Genomic DNA, 23,147 nt, shown 5'->3' with positions numbered 1-23,147 from the left:
TGAGGAGCTGGACATGTACAAAAACACCACTTGCCTTTTATTTTGGGGCTGCTGTCAAGGTACCAGACATACTGATCTCCATGTATACTAAAGGCAAAATGAAGCTCATTGAGGACTCTTGGATGCCCTGTGCTCCAGCTGCGTTTTTGCATAAGGCCTTCTGCAGAGCTCTCTCGTGCTGTGTCCCCCACCAAAAGCTCTCTGAATCCTGCTTGGAGGACCACCAGTTGTGCATCTGTATCACAGATCTGAACACAGCTAACCCACCTGGTGTCTGGAGCCTTGGCTGGGGTGGTACCTGTACGGAGACTGCCAGCAGTGACTCCACAGACCTCCTTCAACAGAACACGCCATTGCAGCATATGTGGTGGGCAAACAACTGGATGCTCATCTTCCCTTGATGAGCTTCTTCCCTGTGATGAGGGATGCACTGTCAAGTGACAGTGGTTTCCGAGCAGCCTCCCCTGTATTGCTAGTTTGGGTAGTGTTGGGTCTCTGTGCCTGCGTCTTGGCAGGAAGATGCTCTCTCTCTGGTACCAGAGGAGACACTACCATTTGGAGTTCTAAATGTCTGCATTGATTTTTGTCTCTGGCATACTGGGAATAAGGCCTTTATTTTCCATTCAGAAGAGCAGATAGTGCCTCTTGAGTGCTGGAGAGCCAACAAAATTTAAGCACATGACTTCAGAAAAGGAGAAATGGTTAAGAGCAAAGACATCCTAAGCCAGTGGCTAGAGGCTCAGGCTCTTAGAGTTGGGATAATTCCTGTGCATTTTGTGGATATTTCTATCTTCATCTTGTTACTTGGAGTACTTCACAAAGTTGCGTTCACTTATACAGTCTTTCCTTCTTTCTTCCTTCCCCTATTTCTAGGGACGACTTCATTGGCAGAAAAAAAACATTGAAGGCAAACAGTATCTCAGCAATCTAGGAATGAGGAACACTTCTCATATGCTTCCCAGCATGGCAACTTTTGTAGCCAACAAGCCTGACCTCCAAGTCACCATCAAAGAAGAAAGCTGCCCACTGCCTTACAATAGCTCCTGGCCTCCTTTCCCAGACATCCCTCTGCCACAAGTAGTGTCCACAGCCTCCACAAGCAGCAGCCAGCCAGACCGTGAGACAAGGGCCAGCGTCATCAAGAAAACGTCAGATATCACCCAGTCAAGAGTCAAGAGCTGCTAAGCCTTTGACAGTGTGGTTTTTTAGCTTTGTTTTGTTTGGTTTTGTATTTTACGTTTCTCTAAGAGAGGTTCATCCCTTGACGCACACAAGACAAACCCTAAGGTAAAGCCTTGGCAATATAAAACATTGCAGTGTCTGACTCCCGTGCCGGAGTGTTTTTAACTCAGGACTCCAGCAGTCAGTGTGTACACCTGAACCCCTATTTCCAAGGTTGCTACATAGGAAAAGAACCCAAGAACTTTGGCCCACTCACAGGTTCCAGTGTTTCATAAGAGGACCAACCGACCACAAGGGAAGTGGTGCTGCTGCGCTTCTTGCTGTCAAGGCTGTGATGAACTGAAAGCCTCAGAATGGGAGAGAAAATGTGAACTAGCTGGAATATTTTTAAAGAAAAATCTATTGTGAATATTGTACATAGTGCAGTACTAGCAAAGTTGCAGTCTGCTTCTGCACCTTATTAAGAAAGCACTTACAAAAGGCCTTTTATTACCTTGCTCTACTTAATGGCACATTGAAGGTCCCTCTCCACCTGTATTCTTTTCCAAGGCTATTCTTGCTAAAGTGTCTTTAAAGAATAGAGGAAGGGAAAGGAAGCTAAAACTTTCCATGTGGATTTCATATGTTCTGAGACTGCTTTCATCATGTTTGTTTCTAATCTGCTATGCTTGAATGCCGCGTGGTACAATAGAAAAAAGAAAATAAACTTATTACAGAGATATTATGCAAATTCCCAGATTTAAAAAAGAAGAAAAATACTCTAATTCTAACCAGAGCAAGCTTTTTTATTTTTTATACAGGGGAATATTTTATTCAAAGTAAAATTCTAAAGTGAATATAATTTTTTTTAATCTTTTCTACAGCAAAATTTATAATTTTAAGATTCAGTCCTTGGTTATCAGCAGTTATGACATCCTTGTGGCACATTTTTTTTTTAATTTTGTAAAGGTGAAATAGCTTTTATGAGCTCATGTAGCAATCAGATTATCCTGTGGATTGATAATAAATATGGTATATAGTTAAATTTTTAATAATCCTCTTGTTTGTCTCTCATTTTTAATCTTTCAGAAGCCCCAGATGGCATGGGTTTGATAGGTGAATGTGACCTCTCAGAGTGAGCAATTAGTGTAAGCTGCCTTCACAATTTCTGGAGCACCCATCCAACAGAATGGGAAGAGCAGCTAGAACTCAAAGGTGCCTTATTCAAGTTCGGCCTCAAATGTAGAGGTTGGGAGCTGGGGCACCTCTTCAGCTGTGGTGCTCCATGGCTGTGCTTTGAGCAAGTCACCTCATGGAAGGGATCTTGTCAAAATCCATTCCCCACCCAATGCACGCTCAGCTGTACTTCCCCCATTCCTCATAGATCTCCTTGTGGCATGCTTGCATTATCCTTTTCTGGGAAAAAAATCTTATTTTGCAGTTTCAACCAATTAATGGAATGAATCAGAAATCAAGTTAGCACTGTCCAGAGCTTTTAACATTACTACACGATGGCAAGTCCTGATTCCTGGAAAGCTGTAGTGTATCTAAGTAAGGGCACACAATGACTTGCATGGTTGTGGTGGTGGGCAGGCTGTGTCCACTGCAAAGTGCTGTGCACTTTGGGCTGGCACAGACAGAAGTTGAGGGCACTCACCCTTTTACAGTTTTTTTTAAGGTTGGACGTGACACAGATTGATTCAGGTACATAAAATATGTGCACAGAGTGCCCTTCAGATGTGATGACAATTCTCATGCCAGCCTGACAGGTGTGTGCACTGAGAGCAGTGTAGTGGGCTGATGAGCAATAACATGCACAAAAATGGCTGTGTCACAGGGAGATATGCTAGCTGGCAATTGAAAAGGGAAAATAAACAGAAGAATTTTGCTGTGTTCTTAACCTGATCCTACAGTTCCAAGTTTCATCACAGGTCCATGTGAAACTTGTAATTTTGACACCCACTGCCCAGTGGCTTGGGAAGACAAGATTACAGCTTTGGTTAGAGTTGGGAGAAGAGGAATGCCCAAGCAGTATTTGGAGTGGGACTGAAAACTTGGAAGGGTTAAAATTATAGATGTAAACTTCCTACTTTTTGTCCCTTTCATTTGGTCATGCATTTACCTTTCTAGTTTCTTAGTTTCCAAGGCTGATTCAGGTGCTTACATGGAGCCTGACTCCAACAGGGCTGCCAAAGCAGAGTGAGGGCTGAGCTGTCCTTCCTGTGTGTCCTGCCTGGCTTGCCTTCAGTAAGCCTGGCTGGTCACTGGGGTGAGAAAATGGTTGCCCAAGGGCTGCCCAGGGTATAAAAACGCTTGTTTGCAAAGAGCTACCACTTGCCAGGAGAAGGATTTGCTGCTCTTAGCCTCGCCTATCTGAAAGTTAGGAGTAAGCAGCAGGGAAAGGCAGGCACCTTCATCTTTACCCATGAGTTAAGCTTTACATAGCTGAAAAAAGTTATGCGGTCACATCTCCCCTCTGGTTGTTCCATGTGAGAGTCGACACCAGCATGCAGATGGCCAGGCAACCTGGCTTGCTCTCCCCTTGATCCTCCGAGGAGGGCAGCTGAGCTGCAAAACCACTGCCCCCCACCCTGCTCCAGTAGCTGAGCAACAGGAGACACACACCCCCCGTCTGAAAACAGGGTGTATGCTTGGCAAAATCCCCTCTTCTCAGGGCTTGTGTGTTTGAAACTCTTCCAAGAGGTATCCAAGCATGGGAGTTACAGTATGTATCCATAACACTGATCCATCAAAGACAGTATACACCTTGCAGAGACAAGGTGATGTCTCCGCAACGTGCTCAGACCAAATGCGCTGTGGGGTGACGTAATGCAACAGAGGATTTCTTTGGGCTGGGACATCAGACGTTCATTCTGAAATCCAGGGTTCAACTGCGTTTGTTACCTGTGTTTGCACAAAGTCATAAAAACCATCCAACCTTTAACAGCATAACTACCAGTTCAGTTCTGAAACTCTGGAACCAGGTGCCTGTCCATTAGTGCTACAAGCAATACCAAATTAATCTTGTGCAATTGTCGTGGTTTTGAACTAGTAATTAACAAAAAAAGGGGAAAAAAGAATTATTTCTCTCTTGCTGTGAGATATGGATTAAAATGAGAGCAAACCAGGCATAAAACTTAAAAGGAGTAAAGAAAGTTTATTGACAAACTATAAGAACACTAGAATAAACCTTTAGAAAAAAAACCTTTTCATTTCTCACTGTTCACCATTCTTTTGTTCACATGACAACAGAGACAAAAACTTTATAATTTTGATGGTTTAAATAATCTCAATTCTCTTTACAGTCTTTCCATCAGTTTCTGTAAAGAAACAGAAGTTCCTTTCTGTTAATTTATGGAGTTTGTCACAAGAAAACTATTTTTGTTATAGTTTCTCATTTCTCTGATATCAGCTGCTCAGAGCTACTGTTATCAAAGCCCACCCCTCCCATTCCACATCATTCTGAAATGTGTTATGGGCCATGAGTTTGAGGATAGTATTTTTAAGGATAAGTTAGTTAAAGGCAAAAAGGTATTCTTTATCTGTCTCTGTGCGCTTCACTAGAAAACAGTTTTCTCATTGCCTCTCAAGGCTTCAAATCTCCCAGCACTTCACTATACCATAATTACTCTTCTTTTTACTCAAATTTACACTTTGAACACTCTATTCCTCCTCATACTCTATCATGAATTAAAGGAGTTTTTTTCAGGACTTCATTGTCCATCTCCATAGTTTTAACAGAAAGATATTTCAGCTTAATTAAAGCATCTTCTTAATTCTCTACCTTTCTTGAAGTCTCTTTTCTTTCTTGCCACTAGTAGTTTATAAAGTCTCTTTTCATGTTGATCACTCTCTTTTTCTCTCTCTGGATAAAAAGATTAATCCGCAAGTCTCATCTGGATAAGAAAGAGTTAAAATCTTGCCCAAGCTTTTGTAGATGGTTCGGTGATCTCTGCTGAACAAGAGCTAGAGCTGTTTGCGATGAAAAGTTCCTCATAGCTGCTTTAGAGCGTGGTCTCCGTCTCTGCTTGCAGCAGGCCCAGAGCCCCTCTCCTTCTTCACTCGGCAGTTTTCTAGTGAATGTAGTTACAGCAAAACCCTGCAGCCGAGCCAGAGATCGGGCCGGGCCCGGCCCAGCCTGACCTGGCTCAGGGCAAGCCTCATCTCCCGGCCGGGAGACGAGAGACGCGGCGGGCCCGGCCCGACCTCCCCCCGGCCACATGGCCTGGGCAGGGAACCGAGAGCCAGCCGGAGCTCCGCCACCCTTCACAGTCAGGCAACAAAGAACACCCAGACTTCTGGTTGTACACTTTAAGGTGGGGTTCACAAGTTGATTTTACTTTTCAATGGCTAAAACTGCTGTCAATTCTCAGCAATGACCGATAATTGGTCAGGAGAAAAGACTCCCAGGAGTCTCCAGCAACTTTAACTTCCTTAAAGGTGAACTAACCCCATGACAGCAATTCTGTGATGTGCTCAGCCAACCTGCCTGCAGGAATCTCTGATGGAAAGCTGGGAGGGAAGTAACGGAAAGCAGTCAAGGGAAGCTGGGTTGGATCTATTCCCTTGACAGGAAAGCTAAGACCAGTCAATTTTTTTTGCAGGAGAGTTTATAAATGATTATAAATTACTTTTTTTCTTGGTTTGGGAGGGGTCAAGACTACTGCTGAAGGACTCTTGTGAAGGTAGGATCACCCTTTCCATAGCTCAGCTGAAGTAATGGGAAAAATGAAGGAGAGCATGAAAATAAACTAATGTTCCCAAGCATAGGTTTATCCAGGTGTGCTTATGAGTCACGTAATATTATAATCCAGGTTCCTGCTGGACATCCTCTTGGAGCCTGGCAATATCCTCACACACAAAGATATTCAAATCCCATTCAAAACTACTCTAGTTGAGTCAGCTCAGAATTCCCCGGGACCAGGCCCTTACTCTTTTTTCGTCCCAGCAGGTAGGGATGGCCTCAGTTCCTGTTCGCACCAGTGGCCACCCCATTCCCTCCCCTGCCTGCGTGCATCAGCATCCCGGCAGGTGGGGAAGCATGCTGTACAACCTCATGCATTGCGTCTTTGTTGGGAGTTCCTGGGAGGCAGTAGCCATGCATAAGCTGAATATCTCTTATTTCCCACAGGACTGCAAAATACATTCATTCTGTGTTGGGATAAATGCGAGAAAGGAAGAAGTGTGAAAATTGTCCATGCCAGTGCATGCTTTGGCTTTCCTCAGGGATCCTTGACTCCAAGGATCCTTGGTGACTCACCAAGGTTTGCTAAAGGGTTTCTGCCTGGGACAGCAAAAGCCATCTGGGTCTTTAAATTATTCCCTCTCACCCAAGATGCATCTCTTTCTCTCTTCTTTCCCCCTGGGCTTGCTGGGTTTAGAACAGGCATTGCTACACCCTTTGCTCCAGTCTCTCCTGTCACTAGCTTGGGCTGGACACCTGGTAGAGGAGCCAAGAGGTGGCCATGGCATGGGGCTGTGTGATGGTGGCTTGTGTGATAAGGCCAAGGGCCGGGACACCCATCTCACATCCTTGGATGCCTCAGGGAAAAACTCCCTGCCCCTGTGCCCCTTATGGCATCATCTCACTTGCTAGTGCAGGTGGCAGGCCAGGCTGGCTTCATCCCTGCTGCCTTAGGTTAGCTGCTTTTGCAGTCTGTCCCTTAATTACTTTTGCCGACTGGATTTATTACGGGGGGCTAGTGAGGGGATTGCTGCCACATGTGTGGGTGTTTCTTAAGCTGGAGAGGGTGCACTGTCTCCCTTATAGCTTATGCTACAGCAGAAGAAACAGCTCAATGACCTTTCTGGTGAGTGCTTTGACGGGGATTTCCACTTCTGCAGTAACAGCAGCAGGTGCAAAATGTTTCTGTCAACAATAATGAAAATAGTAGTGGGGAGAAAGGAAGCCATGGGGACCACAAATAGTGCTTTGCCCAGGAGCCCAGACTTTCTGAGGAGGCAAAGGCTCTTCAAATGAGCTTTTTTTAATCTGTGTGGCAGCTTTAAATAACTCAGCAAAGGCACAGAAAACCCTATAGAAGTTTGGTGTATTACTTTTTGATGAGTAGCTGATGGTAGGTAGCTCCTTTGGGCTAGTTCTGCTCTCAATTGCACACCCATGGTCTAAATAATTCAGTAGCAGCTAAAAGTTGTGTTGCCAAGCTTCTTGCCACTGCAACTCCAAGCACTGCCCAGCCTCCTTGGTGAATTTGTGTTCAGAGCTAATTTTGGACTGGTGTCAGAAAGTGAAAAGTCAGTGGAAATAGTTCCTTGTTTTATACGGGCTAGTATTGGTGTAGAGACAGTGGAGAGGAATCCAAGTCACTGATTTTATTTTAATTTTGTAAGGAGCACATCTCTCAGACCTCAGTGTTGTAGCTGTTCTCTGGAGAACACCATAGTGCCTGCTGTGGTACTGCCTTCATTCCCTCCACTCTTCTGAGGTATGTTTTCTCAGCTGATTTACACAACTCATCCTGCCCTCTAAAGTCAGGGCCTTTGCATACGTTTCTCCAGACTGTTTCTTACGAGAAGGTGAACTTTTAAGGTGTCCAAACCCAGGCAGCAGGATGGGGGTTTGCCAAGGTGCTGCATTATTAACCCCTCACAGTTTCTGCCCTGAAACATGGGGGAGCAGCAGGAAGTTGGGCGGGTGCTGTGTGCCCGTTTAAAGATGTTATCTCTCACAGTCAAGGCTGTCAAGTTTCAGTTTTCAGTAGTATTTTTACTCTCAGGCAATTTTTTTTTTTTTTAAGTACTTAAAAAAATTGCGCCACACAAGTCACTGTAACATTTTAAAGGCCATTTTTTGTTCCTGTTGCACACGACAAGGCACAGGTCTGTCAGATCCAGCAGCTGGGATACTTTTCTGAATACAGTTCTCTTGAGGGCAAGAAAATAAAGACATACAAATAGGGGTGTGGGCTTGTTTCTGGTGCAAGCCCTTGAGAGCTGATGGCTGTTAAAGCATATTTTTGTGCCTGGGGTGGGGTCAGTCTCAGTGCCCCAGGAGACTGTGTCAAGCTCCCAGGTGGTCATGGCATTGGTGTGTACATTTAGCCACCTGGGTATCTGTGAGGCTACTGCAGCCCAGCCCAGCTACTTCTGCCTTCATTTTTGTTTTCCATTTGGCTTCCCTTCACATCTTTGGTTCCTTTAGCCAGGTTTCAGCCGTTTCACACGGGCACTGTGTGATTCCTGCAGCTGGAGTCTGCCTCATATCCCTTCCAATCTGATCTTCCTTTACCCCTCCTACCTGGCTGCCTTCCTGCCCTCTGCCCCCACCAGTCTGTAGGGCTCTGCCAACCCCCTTGCCCCACCCTCCAATTTTGCCCTGTTGTACGACTTGGTGCTTTCATCCTCTCATAAGCAGGCTCTAGCAGTGCTCTGTAGGGAATCTGAAGGGAATACTTTGATCCTGTACCACCCTTGTGCCAAAGTCTTGGACTAAGTGTACTTAATGGACATTCTGTGGACACTTTATGGACATTTTATGGACATTTTGCAGGTCTGGTCCTAAGGGAATGATATATGTGTATTTTTCAAAGGAAGTGGTGTAATTAGGATGTATTGGATAAGCATGACATAAATGGTGTGGGATAAAGAATGGAGAATGTGCTGCTTTCAGCTGGGGTAGAGTTGATTTTCTTCATAGTATTAGGAGGAGGCTATATTTTGGATTTTGAGCCAGAACTGCCCATTGTGCCAGCTAAGCATTTTTGCCTCCACTGGACAGCCGTGCAATGGAAGAGGATAGAGCAATTCACACAGATTACATAAAATATGGTGTGGGGCTTTCCCCTGCCCCAAAACACCACCGTGCTTCTCCCAGTGCGGCTCATGGAACACGAGTTGGGGGGATGTGCACCCACCCACCACCCACCATGGGCCTTTGGGGTGCTGTATCTCCCCATGGGGTGCCGTGGCACTGTGCACAACCACAGCCCTGCTGGCACGAGGGCAGAGGACCCTGCAGATGACGCCATTCAAATGTCTTTCCCTAAAAGCCGCTTCCCTAAAGGCTTCCGCTGCCCCGGCACACGCGGTGTGACTCATCCTGGTATTTGCACTTTTTGCAGCTTCCTTTGGCATTTGCCATACTTTGCTGGAGAAAATGAGATAATTCCTCTTTTGCTGGAAGGCCTTACAGTGTCATGGAATTTTGGGAGAATATTGCTACTCTGGTGACTGCTGTTTGGAGACACGAGTTTCTTGGTAAGATAGAGAAACTTTGTGAGCATTTGATGTTTATTGGTAGAGGAAAATTTACAGGGAAAGTGTAAATGAGCACAAGCAAAGCTGATACAAGGCCTCTTTTTGGGCATTTCAAAGGGTTCCTCTAAAATGAATTATATAAAATTAATTATATAAAATAATAGAATCTTCTGAGGTTGAAGGTACCTACCAGGATCATCAAAATTCAACTCCTGGACCTGTACAGGACAGCCCTAAGAGTCACACCATGTGCCTGACAGCATGGTCCAAACACTTCTTGAGCTCTGTCAGGCTGGTGCTGTGACCACTTCCCCTGGGAGCCTGTTCCAGTGCTCAGCCATCCTCTGGGTGAAGAACCTTTACCTGATTTTCAGCCTAAACCTTCCCTGACACACCTTCCTGCCACTCCCATTGCTCCTGTCACTGGTCACCACAGAGAGGACATCACTGCCTGACTCTGCTTCCCCTCACAAGGAAGCTGTAGACCATGATAAGGTTTCCCCTCAGTCTCCTCTTCAGCAGGCTGAACAGACCAAGTGACCTCACCTCCTCCTCCACATGGCTTCCCCTCAAGGCCTTTCTACACAGAATGAATAGTTCTAAAATTAATTGTGTGGCACTTAGGGACATGGTTCAGTGATGGGCTTGGCAGTGTTAGATTAATGGTTGGACTTGATGATCTAGGAGTAAATGATTCTATGACTAAAATATAAATGCAAGCTTTCTGAAAAGAAAAAAAAAAAAGAAAAAAAAAAAAAAAGAAGAAAAAGAAAAGAAAATTGAAATATCGGTTCAGAATCAGTTACCCAGAGATCAACAACCCACTCTGCCATGCCTGCCATGCCTGGTGCCTCTGGGGAGTCTGGTCACCCACATGCCCTGTGCCAGGCTGAATACACCCTCCCTTGGGGAATGCACCCAAATGTCCCAGCAAACTCCTGCCACAGCTGGAGAGCAAATGTGGTGGAGCCAACTACTGACTGGCACAGCAACTGGTAAAAGCTGGGGAGTTCACGACACTGTGACAGCAGGGCTTCCTTCTCACAGTCAAGTGGCCACCTCTGCTGAAGTTATCCTCACCTGAGCTTGTTCATTTTATGGTTTTATTCTTTCGGGTTCCAGATGGGATAGAAGAAAAGCAAAACCAGAGCAGCTCAATAAACAGTAGGGAATTACATTTACAGCAAGTCCATATTTATTCATGGAAATCTGGTTAACTGGGTTCTAAATAGTTGTACTTAAATCTCTGAAGTTTCTCTCTGAATAAGGTCTTTAAAAGCAGACAGATGATACTAAATTAAGTTCACTGCAGGCTTAGCTGCAGGAACAAGTTATCCCATCCCACTGATCCACTCTGCAGCAAATGCTAATTTGATGTAACATAGCCTTGATGAAGGAAAAAAAGGGGACCAGCTAAAGGAACATCCATCCCAGTAAGTCAGGGTGATGCAATTTTTATTTAGATGCTTTAATTAACCAGACACCATCTTCTTGCATAAAAAAGCTTCTCTCTGCCCTGTGGGACTCAGAGCATTCAGGTGCAGGACAGCAGTATCTGAGGCCACTTCATCAGAATTACTACCCCTCTCACTCTCTGTGCACATAATCACCACAGTCCCGCCAAGCTGAAACAATGTCCCAGCTGAGTCACTTCAGGTGAAGCCAACAGGATGAGCACTGGCTTCCCTCCCCTTGGCAGCAGCACAAACATCCCCAGCAGCACGCCGGGAGCTGGTGTCTGTGGCCAGATGCATGCTGTCTGGCAGCGGCTGGCACCCTCTAGGCAAGAGGTGCTTTTTCTCCTCCTGTGCTAAATGACACACAATGCCAAGCCATTCAATTGCCTTGCAAAAGAAAGCCTGGTCTCAGCAGGCACGAAGCTGCCAGGGTTATTTTGGTCCTCCTTTGGATGTTTCTTCATGTGCTAACTTGAAGTAAGTTGTTACAAAGATAGGCTTCAGCATCAAAGAGCAGTGTGAGGAAGAGCAAGCTGCCTGCCCCAAGCCAGCTGCCCCCAGTGGAAGAGGGGAAGGCATCAGGTACAGCTCCAAAGCCCCCAGACGGATCTGTACCCTGATGGAGAACAAGGATGGAGGAAAAGTGTGCTTGAGGGTTTCTAGAGAAGGACTGTCATGGGATCTGGGGAAGCCCAGCACCTCTGATGTTTTTTTCCAATGGCTTTTGTTGATCTGGAGACAAGAACATGGTTTGTCCCTTAGGGCTACAACAGCTCTCACATTGTATATCCCTTAATATGTGCTAAGTGACTCCTCAAGTTCCTTGTTAGGACAGAGACAGCAACGATATCCTCCAGGATATCCCCACATCAGCTCAGACGCTGGGGTGCCTCTGCATCAGGGGTGCAAGAGCCTGAATGGCCATACCTTGATGTCCAGAGGGCTCAGGCTGTGAGAACTGCTGTAACTCACAAGCCAATTGCATTTTTCCTAGACACCTCTCCTTGCAGCAAACCAGGTCTGTTTGGCCAAAGCTCAGGTTACCCTTCTGAATGCTATGTCTGTTGGAAAACAGTGGGAACCCTCTTTTTTGGAAGGGCAAATCATGTGCTTGAATAAAAATTTGTGCCAAATTTATGCTGAAAATTTTATCTGCCTGAGGAAGTTTATATGCATTGATTGAGGCCAGTTCTTCTGGATTTTTGGCAGAGGCCAAACTGATGGAGACCATACTCTTAGTAGTGCCCATGGCCTTCAGCCTCATTTGACCATCTTTTACATGCTCCTTATTGTAGCAGCAGCACCTTTCACAAAGTTCAGAGTCCTTCACCCAGGCAGTAATCTCCTTCAGCTGACAATCTTCACACCTTCTTATGCATCCAGAAAATGCCAGGAGCTGCTTTTGCCACAGTGCTACCCTGAAAACTCACACTGGATTGTTTTTCCAGTGGGAACCCCACACAGTCTATCATTTCTGCTTTCCAGGATCCAGGGCAGAGCCTGCCCTCCTTGTTCCCAAGCTGCCTATCTTCATGCTTACAAAAAAACCCAGTATAAATACTTCAGCAACTTTAAAAAAAATGAAATATTATTCTTCTTTGACCCCATTTCTATTTAAAATTCTGCCAAACTGGGTGTCTCCTGCAAATACAGATGCAATTACTGTCAGATGGGCAGTACTGCCCAACAGAATTGAGCTCAATTCCATTTTTGTCACAATTGGGCAGCAGTTTTGCAAAGGTCCAACTACATCTTCCACTGAGACTGCACTCTCATTCTGCTTTTGTATATCTCTGGTAGGTGTTTCTGCTCTGCTTGGAGTGAAACTCCTTTTTTCATTGCTTTCCCTGACTGAGTAAATATGTACTCAGTGCCATGACATTGTTCTTTGGGCTTGGGCTGTTTCCAGATGATTAATTATTACAGCCATGAGGTAGTTTTTACAACAAGAGGACGGGGATGTGCGTCAGATTGCTGGCCTGAATGGACCGGTATCCTGTCTCCAAGATTTTGGATAAGTACTTGGACAAGATTATGGGAGCCAGGGCAAGTGAATTTGCCTTGCCAGGGTGAATTTGTCCTTGGTAAATCCCCCTGCCATTTGCTAATCAGCATTTTGAAGAGTTAGTGTCTCTTAAAGACACAATCCTGACACGGTCAAGAACTGAAGGTTCTACCCAAATGATTATTTAATCCCAATGGACATAGCTTGTACAAATGGGTGCTCTGATATTCCTTGGCAATGAGCTTCTTCATCCAGATATATGTTGTGTAATAAAACACTGCTCTTCAGCTTCTTCAGAGCAATTGCCTGATAATTTACCATAAAACAAGCATTCTGATTTTGTCAGATATACAGGCTAGGAAAGTGATGGCATGCCCTATATGTTCCATTTCCCAGAAAAACACATTCACGTGGTTTGGGCACCTGTTAAATCTCAGTTACCTGGACAAGCACATTAGCAAGTGGCAGCGTTCAGTGACGCTCTCTGGGCACAGATTACTGGTGCCACCTCTGCAGGAGCCCAGATGCGACCTACAACAATTGGGTTTGCTGTGTGTCTGGGTTGCCAAATGGACACAAGTGGTTGCCATTCCTCAGCAGTGCTCCCAGGAGAAGAGTGGTCAGGGAGAGTGAGCTGGCATGAGCAGTGCTTTCAAACTTGAGCAGCTGAGCACGAGCCACGGCATAACCCATCCCTGCTGCTTTGGGAAGGATTCTGGAGCTGCCTGCCATTGTGCTCCTGACCATGGCACTCTGCAAAGAGACAGCGCAGCTAATGTTTTCCACATCTCTATTTCCAACCATGCAGAGAAAAAAAGCCCATTGTTTGCAATGAACAAACCTGTATTTGAGGGGTTTTTGAAAAGCTTTTCCTTCAGACCACTGTCTGGTTTTCACTGAGGAGTGTTACTTTCTTTCAAAGAGGAAGCAGGTGCTTACGAAGGATTTGTTTTTGCAAATTCAGCGCGCTTGGCTGTAGCTCGGCCCAGCTTTGCCTGGTCCAGAAAGCCCCATGCCCAGCAGAGCTGTGTGTCTGAGCATCCCTCCCAGCCTGTGGGGTGGCAGCAGCCAGCACCCCCTTCCCCTGGCAGCCCAGGCATCCACACGAGCTCACACCTGCCCTACGTGTGCCTGCTCTCAGGCTGTCCTCACTGTGAGAAGGGCAGCAGGCTCTCTTTACCTTTTACTGCTTGATAAAAAGGAGATAAAAGAGAAATTTCTGTGGTGACAAAATGGGCCTAGAAACAAGTGTCGCTGTCACTCAGGGGCTGGACATGGCATCCTGTACTTGGGGAGTCTCACAAGCTTTAGCCACAAGCCTAGACTTGACAGGGATGGGAAGGGGGAGGAGAGGAAGGTAGTACTGACTTGTTTCTCTGCCCTTCTCTTTGGCTACCCTTTCTTTCCTACTTGAGTGAAGGTGACCACTGGGTTGAGAAGCTTTTGAGCAGGATTTACTAACGGCTATGTCACCTGCTTCTCCACAAACCTGGCAGAATCCAATTTTTTTCTTATTATTCACAGGCTTTTCAAATAAATAAATACAGGTAATCAGTTTTAACCACAGATTTATTTCACCTCACTGCCTCACCAATACTTTGACCATTTCAGAGCAGTTGTGGATGAAATGCTGTTTCATTACACAGGAATTGCTCACAAATGTGGGGAGAGGTCCCACTATCCACCCCACCTTCCCCAGCAGTGGTTTGCACGTGTGTGGAGCCAGGGTGGCCACAGTGCCTGCGCCCAGACGGATGCTCCGTGAGCCTTGGGAGCGGGCAGTGAGCAGGAGCATGCTGAACAGCAGCTGGTTCCCAGGCTGTCTGCTGACAAGTGGCCCTTGGGGCAAGGCCAGCACAAGGTTGAGGAGCAGGGCCTGGCCCCCTCTCAGCACCCCATGTCTGGCACTGCTCAGTGCAGGGGCTGCCTGGCCATGGCACGGGACAGGCACAGCCTGCTTGCCCTCCTTCCCCTCCAGCAGCCCTTTGCACAGGCCTGCTGAATGGAAGGGGGGAGAGAAAAGAAACAGGAACTTCTCTTTGGAATCACATCATCCCAAAACTGAGAGAAGAAGTGAAAGTTAAATAAAAGGGATTAGTTTTAGTAAAGGCTGTTGAACTTCCTGACCTCACAGTGAGCAGTTCCCATGCTACAGTCTGTGGAGGCATAGCTTGATTCAGTGCAACAGTTTCAGCTCCGTATATCCTGTCACTGTTTTGTATTAATTACCACCTGGCATTATATGAAACATTCTCTTGGTGTCTTCTAGTGTGGAAGGAAAGCTCAGATTACATCTAGAGTGAAATCTAGCAAAAAAAATTAAAATCGCAGTTTCTGAGTTACAAGGGAAGCATCAGATGAAGGTAGGTGCAGCTTTCTACACCCACTGTAGTTAGTATGACATATCACATACTTATCCTAGCCCAGAAAAGAAACAACACCTAGACTACTTTTTGGTGCCTGCATCTCTCAAAAAACTCTGGTACAGTACAAGTGTGGGCCTGATCTTCAGACGAATGGTTCATACAGTTTTCACTTGTGAAGGCTGAGAGCAGCATAGTAGGAACTCATACCCAGTAGGACTTTCAAAAGTTGGTGGGTGGTAAGGTTGAATGGCAAGTCAGGAAGATTTCAGCACCAGCTCTAGTGCAAATCTAGCTTGAAATCCTATTAAAACACTAGGAAGACAAAATGTTAGCAGGTATCACTGACCTCACAGGTATGTCCAGTCGCTTGCCAGCTCTGTTCCAGCATGAAAAGGACCCTGATATTTCCTCTTGTTTCATCATTGCGTATCCAAGATGTGGTCAAAACCAAGTTTGATCAAAAGAGGTAACTTTTTTTTTTCAGATTGCAAAAGGGAAAAAATGGGATAACCACAAACATTGTTCTGTAGTGTATATGACTAATCAGTGAAAGATGTACAGAGTAACAATTTCCATGGGAAAATAGATGAAAACTATGGCATGCTCCCCCACAGCTTCCATAAAACAAAACTTGGTTGTGATCCAGGGCTCAAAAAACAGTGTCTCCTCTCAGAGAGACTCAGGATAAAGAGTTTCTTGAAATATCATTGAAATGTACTGTACTGAGCCTTTGATAAGCTCCCCATCCTCAGGATGATATTCGCATCTGTTGCTCTAGGAAAAAGAAAACATTTCATATTTCTTAGACAAAACTAGGCTAAGATGGAATTATAGCTGGGAGCAGATTAATAAACTCCAAGTAAAACATATTACTGGACTGTAGCAATTATCTATCAAAACAAAGTATTTAAAAACACTAGAAAAATCAGGTCTGCAGGTAAATTTAAATGGAAGTGTGAACTCATGAACACAAAGAGACATAGGCAACCAAGCACAGCAGGGATAATGGTGCCTCTGTGAGCATGGTATCAGTCCAATTCCACATCTTTAGGGCACCTCCTCATGGGATACAACCTGCTTCATCTGTTCTGTGTTCAGCTGAGGGCCCTGGGGCCTTGTTCTTAAACAGTTTTACCATTTGAATGAAAGTATATGTGACAAATGGTGCAGATTTGTTTTCATTAGGTCTAGATATTATCCTGGAATTCTTTCCCCTTAGTTAGTATAGACATTAGAGTACGCCAGTCCAAAACCCCAAATTTATTATTAGTCCTATGAAAGGTCATAACACCATAAGACCCTGCCTTACCCTGTCTTTAGCTTTCCAAGCATGCTGCCACATTGACTTTTTATAAATTTATCAAGCTGTTATATCCTCTCTTAATTTTAAAAAGCAGTTCTATCCTCCTGATATTCATGGGAAGTTAAACACCAAATCTCTTATTTTCTGATTTCCAGACTCAGCTTACAACTGGTTAGATGACATGCCTAGTTATGGCTCCCTCACCCAAATATCTACTCTTGGCTGTAGTTGCCAAAAGCAATTCCACCTAATTCATACCTAAGCAGCCAGAACCACCAGGCATCCCCCCAGCTCCAGTTCTGCCTGCTGGTTTAGGAATAGCCTTTCCCCCTCACACAGAGATTTCTTTAAACTCAAGCCTGTAAATAAACTGCTTTGAGGTTGGAGTTTCATGTCATTTCTAGGTCAGACTGAAAAATGCTTCTAGTAGCAATAAAAAACTCCCCACCCTCCTTTCATTTCAGCTAAGTTTAAAAGATATCTCATCCACATCGTTCATGTAAAAAACCTCTCACTCCCTCTCTCAAGTGGTTTGATGGGGTTTTACATCTCTGTCTGATCTGCAGGGATTTTTTGTGGGTATGTACATAGCGCCTGCCGTCCCTGGGGCAGGTAAGCAGAGTTGCTTCTTGACTCTTGGGCTTCGCTTCAGCTCCTTTCTTAGAAAGTACAAGCCATGCAGAAAACCTTGCTGAAAAGTCACGGCATGCCTTAGAAAGTGAGAAACCTGCTCTTGGGCAGGGCCTGAAAGTCTGACTGTTAGCACCACGCTCCGAAAGCTCGGGGGCAATGGAGCTCCCCGCAGCCCTTGGGAGGCAGTGGGTGGATGCAGGGGTGGCAGAACATCCCAGTCCCACCCTCTGGCCTCCTGTGGCTTCACCGTAAGCAGTTAGTGAGTAACCATCATGCAGTTTAATCTCATACTATGTTATGCAGCAGAGACAGTTTAAAAATAGGTTGCTTGGTGGCAGCCCTTGCTTCCCATCCCCTGACGTGTGTCTGAGTCTGGCTGTGGCCGTCATGGAGGCAAGAGCTTCGCTCAGTAGAACACGAACTGAGCAACTTTTTCTAACTAGTTTCTGCAGATACTTTGAAGGCTGACAGTGAAGTTGCTGCTGTGGATTTGTTTCACCTGTATGCTGGAATTGAAATTTATCTCTAACAAAAGGGTAGAGGGAAGAAGAAACACTGGGACCTGCACTACTGCAAACTCTTTGACAGAGTGGATTTAGATGCAAAGTAGGTGTGCCATGGCGTGGACCAGAGTATACAGAAATGAGTGTGACACTGATGAGCAGAGACAGCCCCAGCAGCAACAAAACTCCTCTCTAAGACTCCTCAGATGAGATGCAAGGAAGAATCAGGTATGGCTGCCCTGAGGTGGGGGCATTTCCATCCCCCTCTCCACCAAAGCATTTTTACAATTTCTGTTTTCAGGCTGTGCTGCTCAAACTTTTGCAGAAACCAAGTTACTGCCCCATAGCCCAAGGTTGTCTTTCTGTTCCCCAGCAGGCTGAGAGATCATCCCTGCAATGCATGTCTCCATGGGAAGGGTATCAGAGAGTACTTTTGCCACGCAAGTGTGAGACTACCCCATGACTACCCCACCTGCATACACCAAAACCAGTATACACCTTGGAAAAACTGAACTTTGCATCAGATTGACTTGAATTTGGTGATTTAATGAGAACAACTCATAGACACCGCCTGTTCTTTCTATCTTCTGTATCACATAAAGGTTTGCAGATGGTTTATGAGATGTTATGGTCTGTGCTCTGACAGCTGCAAGATGTTCAGGTTGTTTATAGAGACTAGAAGAGAACAAATTCAGCCTTGGCCTCTTCCCCACCTACATGTGAAGCTATATGTGGAACAAAGTGTCTAATGTTTGCACTGAGCCTCACTTCCACTTGCAGAGCTGAAGACATGAGGAAACAAGAGCAGAAGACTGCAGGACCTGAATACAATTGCAGACGCTCGCTTGAGGCTTCTTTCAACACCCTGCTGTGCAATTCAGCTTTAATCTTTTCACTGTTATTCTGATCAATACTTCTTTCTGATATGATCTTACTGGGGAGAAAAGGTGCTTCCTGAGGGGACCTACAGCTGTGCATCCAGAACAGACATACTAAAGTGTCTGTAACCTCAACATGACAGGGAAAAACTCTGCTCTGCCAACACCAGCCCTTCTCAGGCTTGTCATCACTTGGCAATTTTTGGTGTTCAGACATGCTGCTGACAGAAATTGTGTGAGTTGCTTAAACAGGAGAATCTGTGCTCTGGATAATGCCAGTGAATCATCGCCAAACTTCTGGGAAAAGGTTTTTATCAAGGTTAGCCAACAGAGCTGCAAAGTCACCTACTACGGAGAAAAATGTCACATTTAAAGCAGCAGAGGGGAAAAGTCTTGGCTAAGTAAGGGAAAGGCTTAAGAATCAACATTACTCTATAAGAGAAGGGATAACTATCATGTGCACTTTTATTTGCTGTGAAATAAATTAGACACACCAAGCAGTAGCATTTACAGAGAATTCTGCCTGGTCCTGCAACAGCTATGAAACCCAAGACTACCGGAAAAGCGAAATCTGCTCAGTGTGTGTTGAAGGGACTGCTCCAAGCTGCTGTCTGTGATGGGTCAGCCTTTCCCTGCCACAAGCTGTGCCAAAAGCTGACACTGCACTGTGAAGGCTGGTGTGGCTGAGGAGCTTCATCTACAGCTGCGAATACAACCTAGCTGACTGAAGTAACAGCAGTGACGTCCGAAGGCTTGTGTTTCGTCCTCCCAGAAGAGGTGCTCTGGTGATCAGGAGCCTGCCAACAGGCTGTCTTGCTCTGAAGAGGGTTTCTCACTACACAATGGGACATGTGACTAGGCAGAAAGCCTGGGGAGAAATCTCACTCTTGGATTAAAGGGAAAAGCGATTTTCACAGTTTCCAGGAATTAATGGTGAATGGTAAGATCAGCTAGGTTGATTTTTGTGAGCATTATGTTAAGGACATCTGAGAAGAGCAAAATGCGATTGAAGACGCATCAAGAGTGGATTGCTCAGGATTTTGTAAGGGACACAGCTTCTCTTGGAACTGTGACAACAAAATAAATATGAAATGCAACAGACCAGGACCCCATCTGACTCCAGAACAACTGAAAGGAATTTTGAACCACGGAGGTCAGAGATAGATTCCAGGGTGCTGTATGGCTGAAGCCATGAATAATTGTTACACTTAAGAGACTGCAGAGCACAACACTACTGCCCAAGCCAGGAATCATGCTGCAGAGATCAGGAATGGCATAACAGGAAACGAGCTAAGGTCTAAAGCTTTGCCTTTGTGGGTTCTTAAAACAAGTGCAAGTCCTGCATTCTGGGAAAAGAATGGGTGGGAAGAAAGAGGAGAGGAAGAGGAGGATTTAAAATCTAACCCAAGGAAATCCTATGTTCTTGTTGTAAGTTAAAAACATAAAAATATGCAGTCACTATAGGCACAAAGGCATTAATCTTTGTTATTTGACTGGGGAGGCCCAGAAATTCAGATGCACAAGGTTCCTGTTTCTGTGTCATAGTGAATATTGCTATGAAGCACAGATATTTTGTTCATTTTGGCACTGAGCAGATGGCAAGAACCTGGAAGGGATTAAAACAACAGTAGACATGATTTAGGAGACACTGGAATAACTGGCTTGAGAAGCAAGCAAACAAATGTAAAATGGGATGAGAAATGTGCTAGAGCTCTTTAGATAGTATAAAACCACTGAGAGAGGAACTATTTAGTTTTATAGAACAGAACATAAACAAAATGAATGTGCCATGAGTAACAAAGAGCTCTGAAAAATTAACACTAGCTGGTCTCACTGCCCTGATTTAAGTTACCAATCCTTTTTCTTGCATCTCAATTACAACAGGGGCAGCAGCAAGACAGGCAGTGCAGCCTCCCCTCCACTGGCAGCCCACTGCATGGTGGATTTAAATCTTCACCTCTTCCAGGCTAGAAGTGCACCCCAAACTTGGGTGACCTTGGGTGGCCAGTGCAGGTCTGCTGCCATTGTGTCTGCCCCAATATCTCCAGCAGTGCAAGGATAAAGAGGAAACAGTGGTTGGCAATTTCCACAGCTACCCCAGCAAGAGCTTCTTGTTGCTGTGATTAAACCTCAGCAGCAGCTTCTCTGTGAGGATCTTCAATGAATCTGTGTGGAGGTGAGGTAATAAAAGCGAACACCTTGATCTGGTACCCCACACCAGAACCCCTCTTTTGAGTACTACGCACTGTACACAACTCCACTTGCTCCTTACAGCTGCCTGGCCAGCAGCTGCTGGGCACTGCTTTTCTCTTTGGCCATACTACCTGCAGTGCATCAACAGACCAGGGAGCCCCAACGACTTCAGATAATCTCTCCCACTCCTGCACAAGCCCTGCGCACCGCAGGTGAGAGAACCAACAGCAGGGGTGGGCTGCCTTTTCAGAGAAGCCCACTCCTCAAACTCCTGAGTGCCAGCTTTTATCACCTTCCTGACTTGCACATGCACAGAGAGCTGGCAGCATGTCGAGCATCCTTGCAGCTCGACCCTCTCCCTTTCCAGCACTCATCCCTCTTTCTAAAGCAGGCACGAAATTGCAGATGCCCATACTGAGCCCATGCAAAATATTTCAGCCCATTCACATCAGAGCTTTTCTGTGAGGCATGGCTTGCTCCCAGCTGGTGGCCCTTTGTGGGATGCTCATGGCTGCAAGTGACCAGAGGGGTGCTTTGCCCCCAGTGGGATGCCTGCCCTTGCACCCATGCATTACCACCCTCATGCACTCATGCACCAGTGCATTCATGCACCTGCAGACCCATGAACCCACCTTCCCATGCACCATGAATCCATGTGCCCGGGAAGCCGCAGCAGCTCCTGCCAGCACTGCAGCAGTGCTGTTTGCTGCCTCCATTCAGTGGCCATGGCAACTGTTGTTGTGTAATGAAATGTTGCCAGGATCCAGGCCAGGAGCAGAGCTTCGTAATGGAAATGAAAAATAAGAATAAAAAAAATAAAAATCAAACCATGGAAAGGCATGATGTCCAGCCAATGAAATCCAAGTACCCTCTCTGCCCAGTGTCACACACACTTTTCCACACTGGCTGCCTGCAGTCCAGCCTTGCCACCGCTGACCCAAGGACCAGCAGCTGAAGAGTCACTGCTCAAACCAGTGCACGCAGTTGTTTGTGCTACTGTGTTCTTCTTTCCTCCCAGTGATAATTAAGAACAAATTGTATCTACCACTCATCTAGTTGTTCTTTAAAGTGGTTCAGACAATGAAGCACATCTTACCAAGCAGCTAAGCCAGCAGAACAGGCTACCTACGGCAGGGTACCATGTTGCAGCAGCTTAAATACTTGTTCTTTTGACCCAGAATTGTTTGCATTTGCTTTGCTGAAAATCCCTTTCTTGAAAGAAGCGTTTTTAAAAGTGCCAGAGCTTGAAGGTCTCTCTCGGTTTGTCTCCATGAGGGGCAAATTCACCAAGGACACAGGAGGCCTGGGTGCAGGGAGGCCTGAGCCCTTTCTGTGCCAGCCAGTTCAGATGCAGGAACCTCATCCTTGCTATGGTGAACCTTTGCCAGGACAGAGGTGTCCCAAACAAGCGTATGAGAAGTACATTGCTCCTTGCAGAGCTGCAATTCAGCTGGGTTTTGCCTGGGTGATTTCTGAATGCTTCTTGTTGCATAACGGGACAGAAGACAGGCACTGGACAGGGAAACTGTCACATATTTTTTTTCAAAAAACAGAGGGTGAAAAATCAGAAACAGAGGCAAAGGAGCAGGTATTAACTGCCAGCCTTTAATCCCTGGATTCCACAAGGGCATCTCACCTCTGCAGCCTGTAGCCCTTGCCAGGCTGGCCTACCAGAAAGTGAGTTTGAGAGAATGAGAGGGAAATGGAGAAGGAAGGCTGTTTTCTAAACAAGGGAAGGGGAAATTGCCTCTGTCCCCAGACAGAGTGGAAAGATGAGGAAATGCTATGTTTGCACTGGGCAATTTCTGTTTTTCTCTCAGGGTTTTCAATCAACACTAGCCTTGGTAACTGGTGTCTGTGAGCTAAACACTCTGAGACAACAATGCTGTGAGGAGAAAAAAAACACTAATGGAGCTTTAAACTACTGGCAAAAAGTACCCGGTGAGTGCTGTCTCCCTGCCACTGCTTTCAGTCACTGTACAACCCAAAGTGTCCCGTCTCAGTCTGAGCTCAGGAGAGCCCACAGCTCCAAGGTCGCGGTCAGAGCTGCTTTCCCTCCCAGTGAAACCTCGCCGCTTCCCTGGCAGGACCCGCCGGGGCCGCCTCAGCCTGCGGGAGCCGGGGAGCAGCGAAGGTGCAGCTAATGGTGGCCAGGAGATGTTGGCCGCCTTCTGTCACGCCTGGGACAGGGGCAGGAGCTTCGGGTGAAAGCTGTCACCCCTTCAAATGTATAAATGCATGTTTCTTTAAACAGGGACTCCTCCATGGAGCTGCAGGAAGGCGCTTGAGGCTCGGAGCAGAAGCACTGGCGTGTTTGGGCTGACATCTAGTGTCGGCGCCTTTCCTCCCAACGTGTCTGCGGGGATCTGAAAGGAAGAATGAAGAGGACCTTTCTTTGGATTAGTATTTTTAATCTGGTCAGAGACCTGAG

The 23,147-nt window shown here is 45.9% G+C and overlaps 1 protein-coding gene across 3 annotated transcripts in view; it reads left to right on the top strand.

The window, feature by feature from the left end:
• The window catches only part of IRF2 (interferon regulatory factor 2), a 40,484-nt gene extending 38,271 nt beyond the window's left edge, over positions 1-2,213 (top strand). For all 3 annotated transcript variants that reach the window (XM_058838481.1, XM_058838482.1, XM_058838479.1), the window contains one exon: positions 874-2,213. In XM_058838481.1, coding sequence (XP_058694464.1) covers positions 874-1,185 — 312 coding nt within the window. In that variant the 3' untranslated portion in view covers positions 1,186-2,213. The remainder of the gene's footprint in view (positions 1-873) is intronic.
• The last annotated feature ends 20,934 nt before the right edge of the window (positions 2,214-23,147 follow it).

This window comes from Poecile atricapillus, chromosome 4 (genome assembly GCF_030490865.1).
Source record: "Poecile atricapillus isolate bPoeAtr1 chromosome 4, bPoeAtr1.hap1, whole genome shotgun sequence".
NCBI lineage: Eukaryota > Metazoa > Chordata > Aves > Passeriformes > Paridae > Poecile > Poecile atricapillus.
This window is presented reverse-complemented; position numbering and strand designations above follow the sequence as displayed.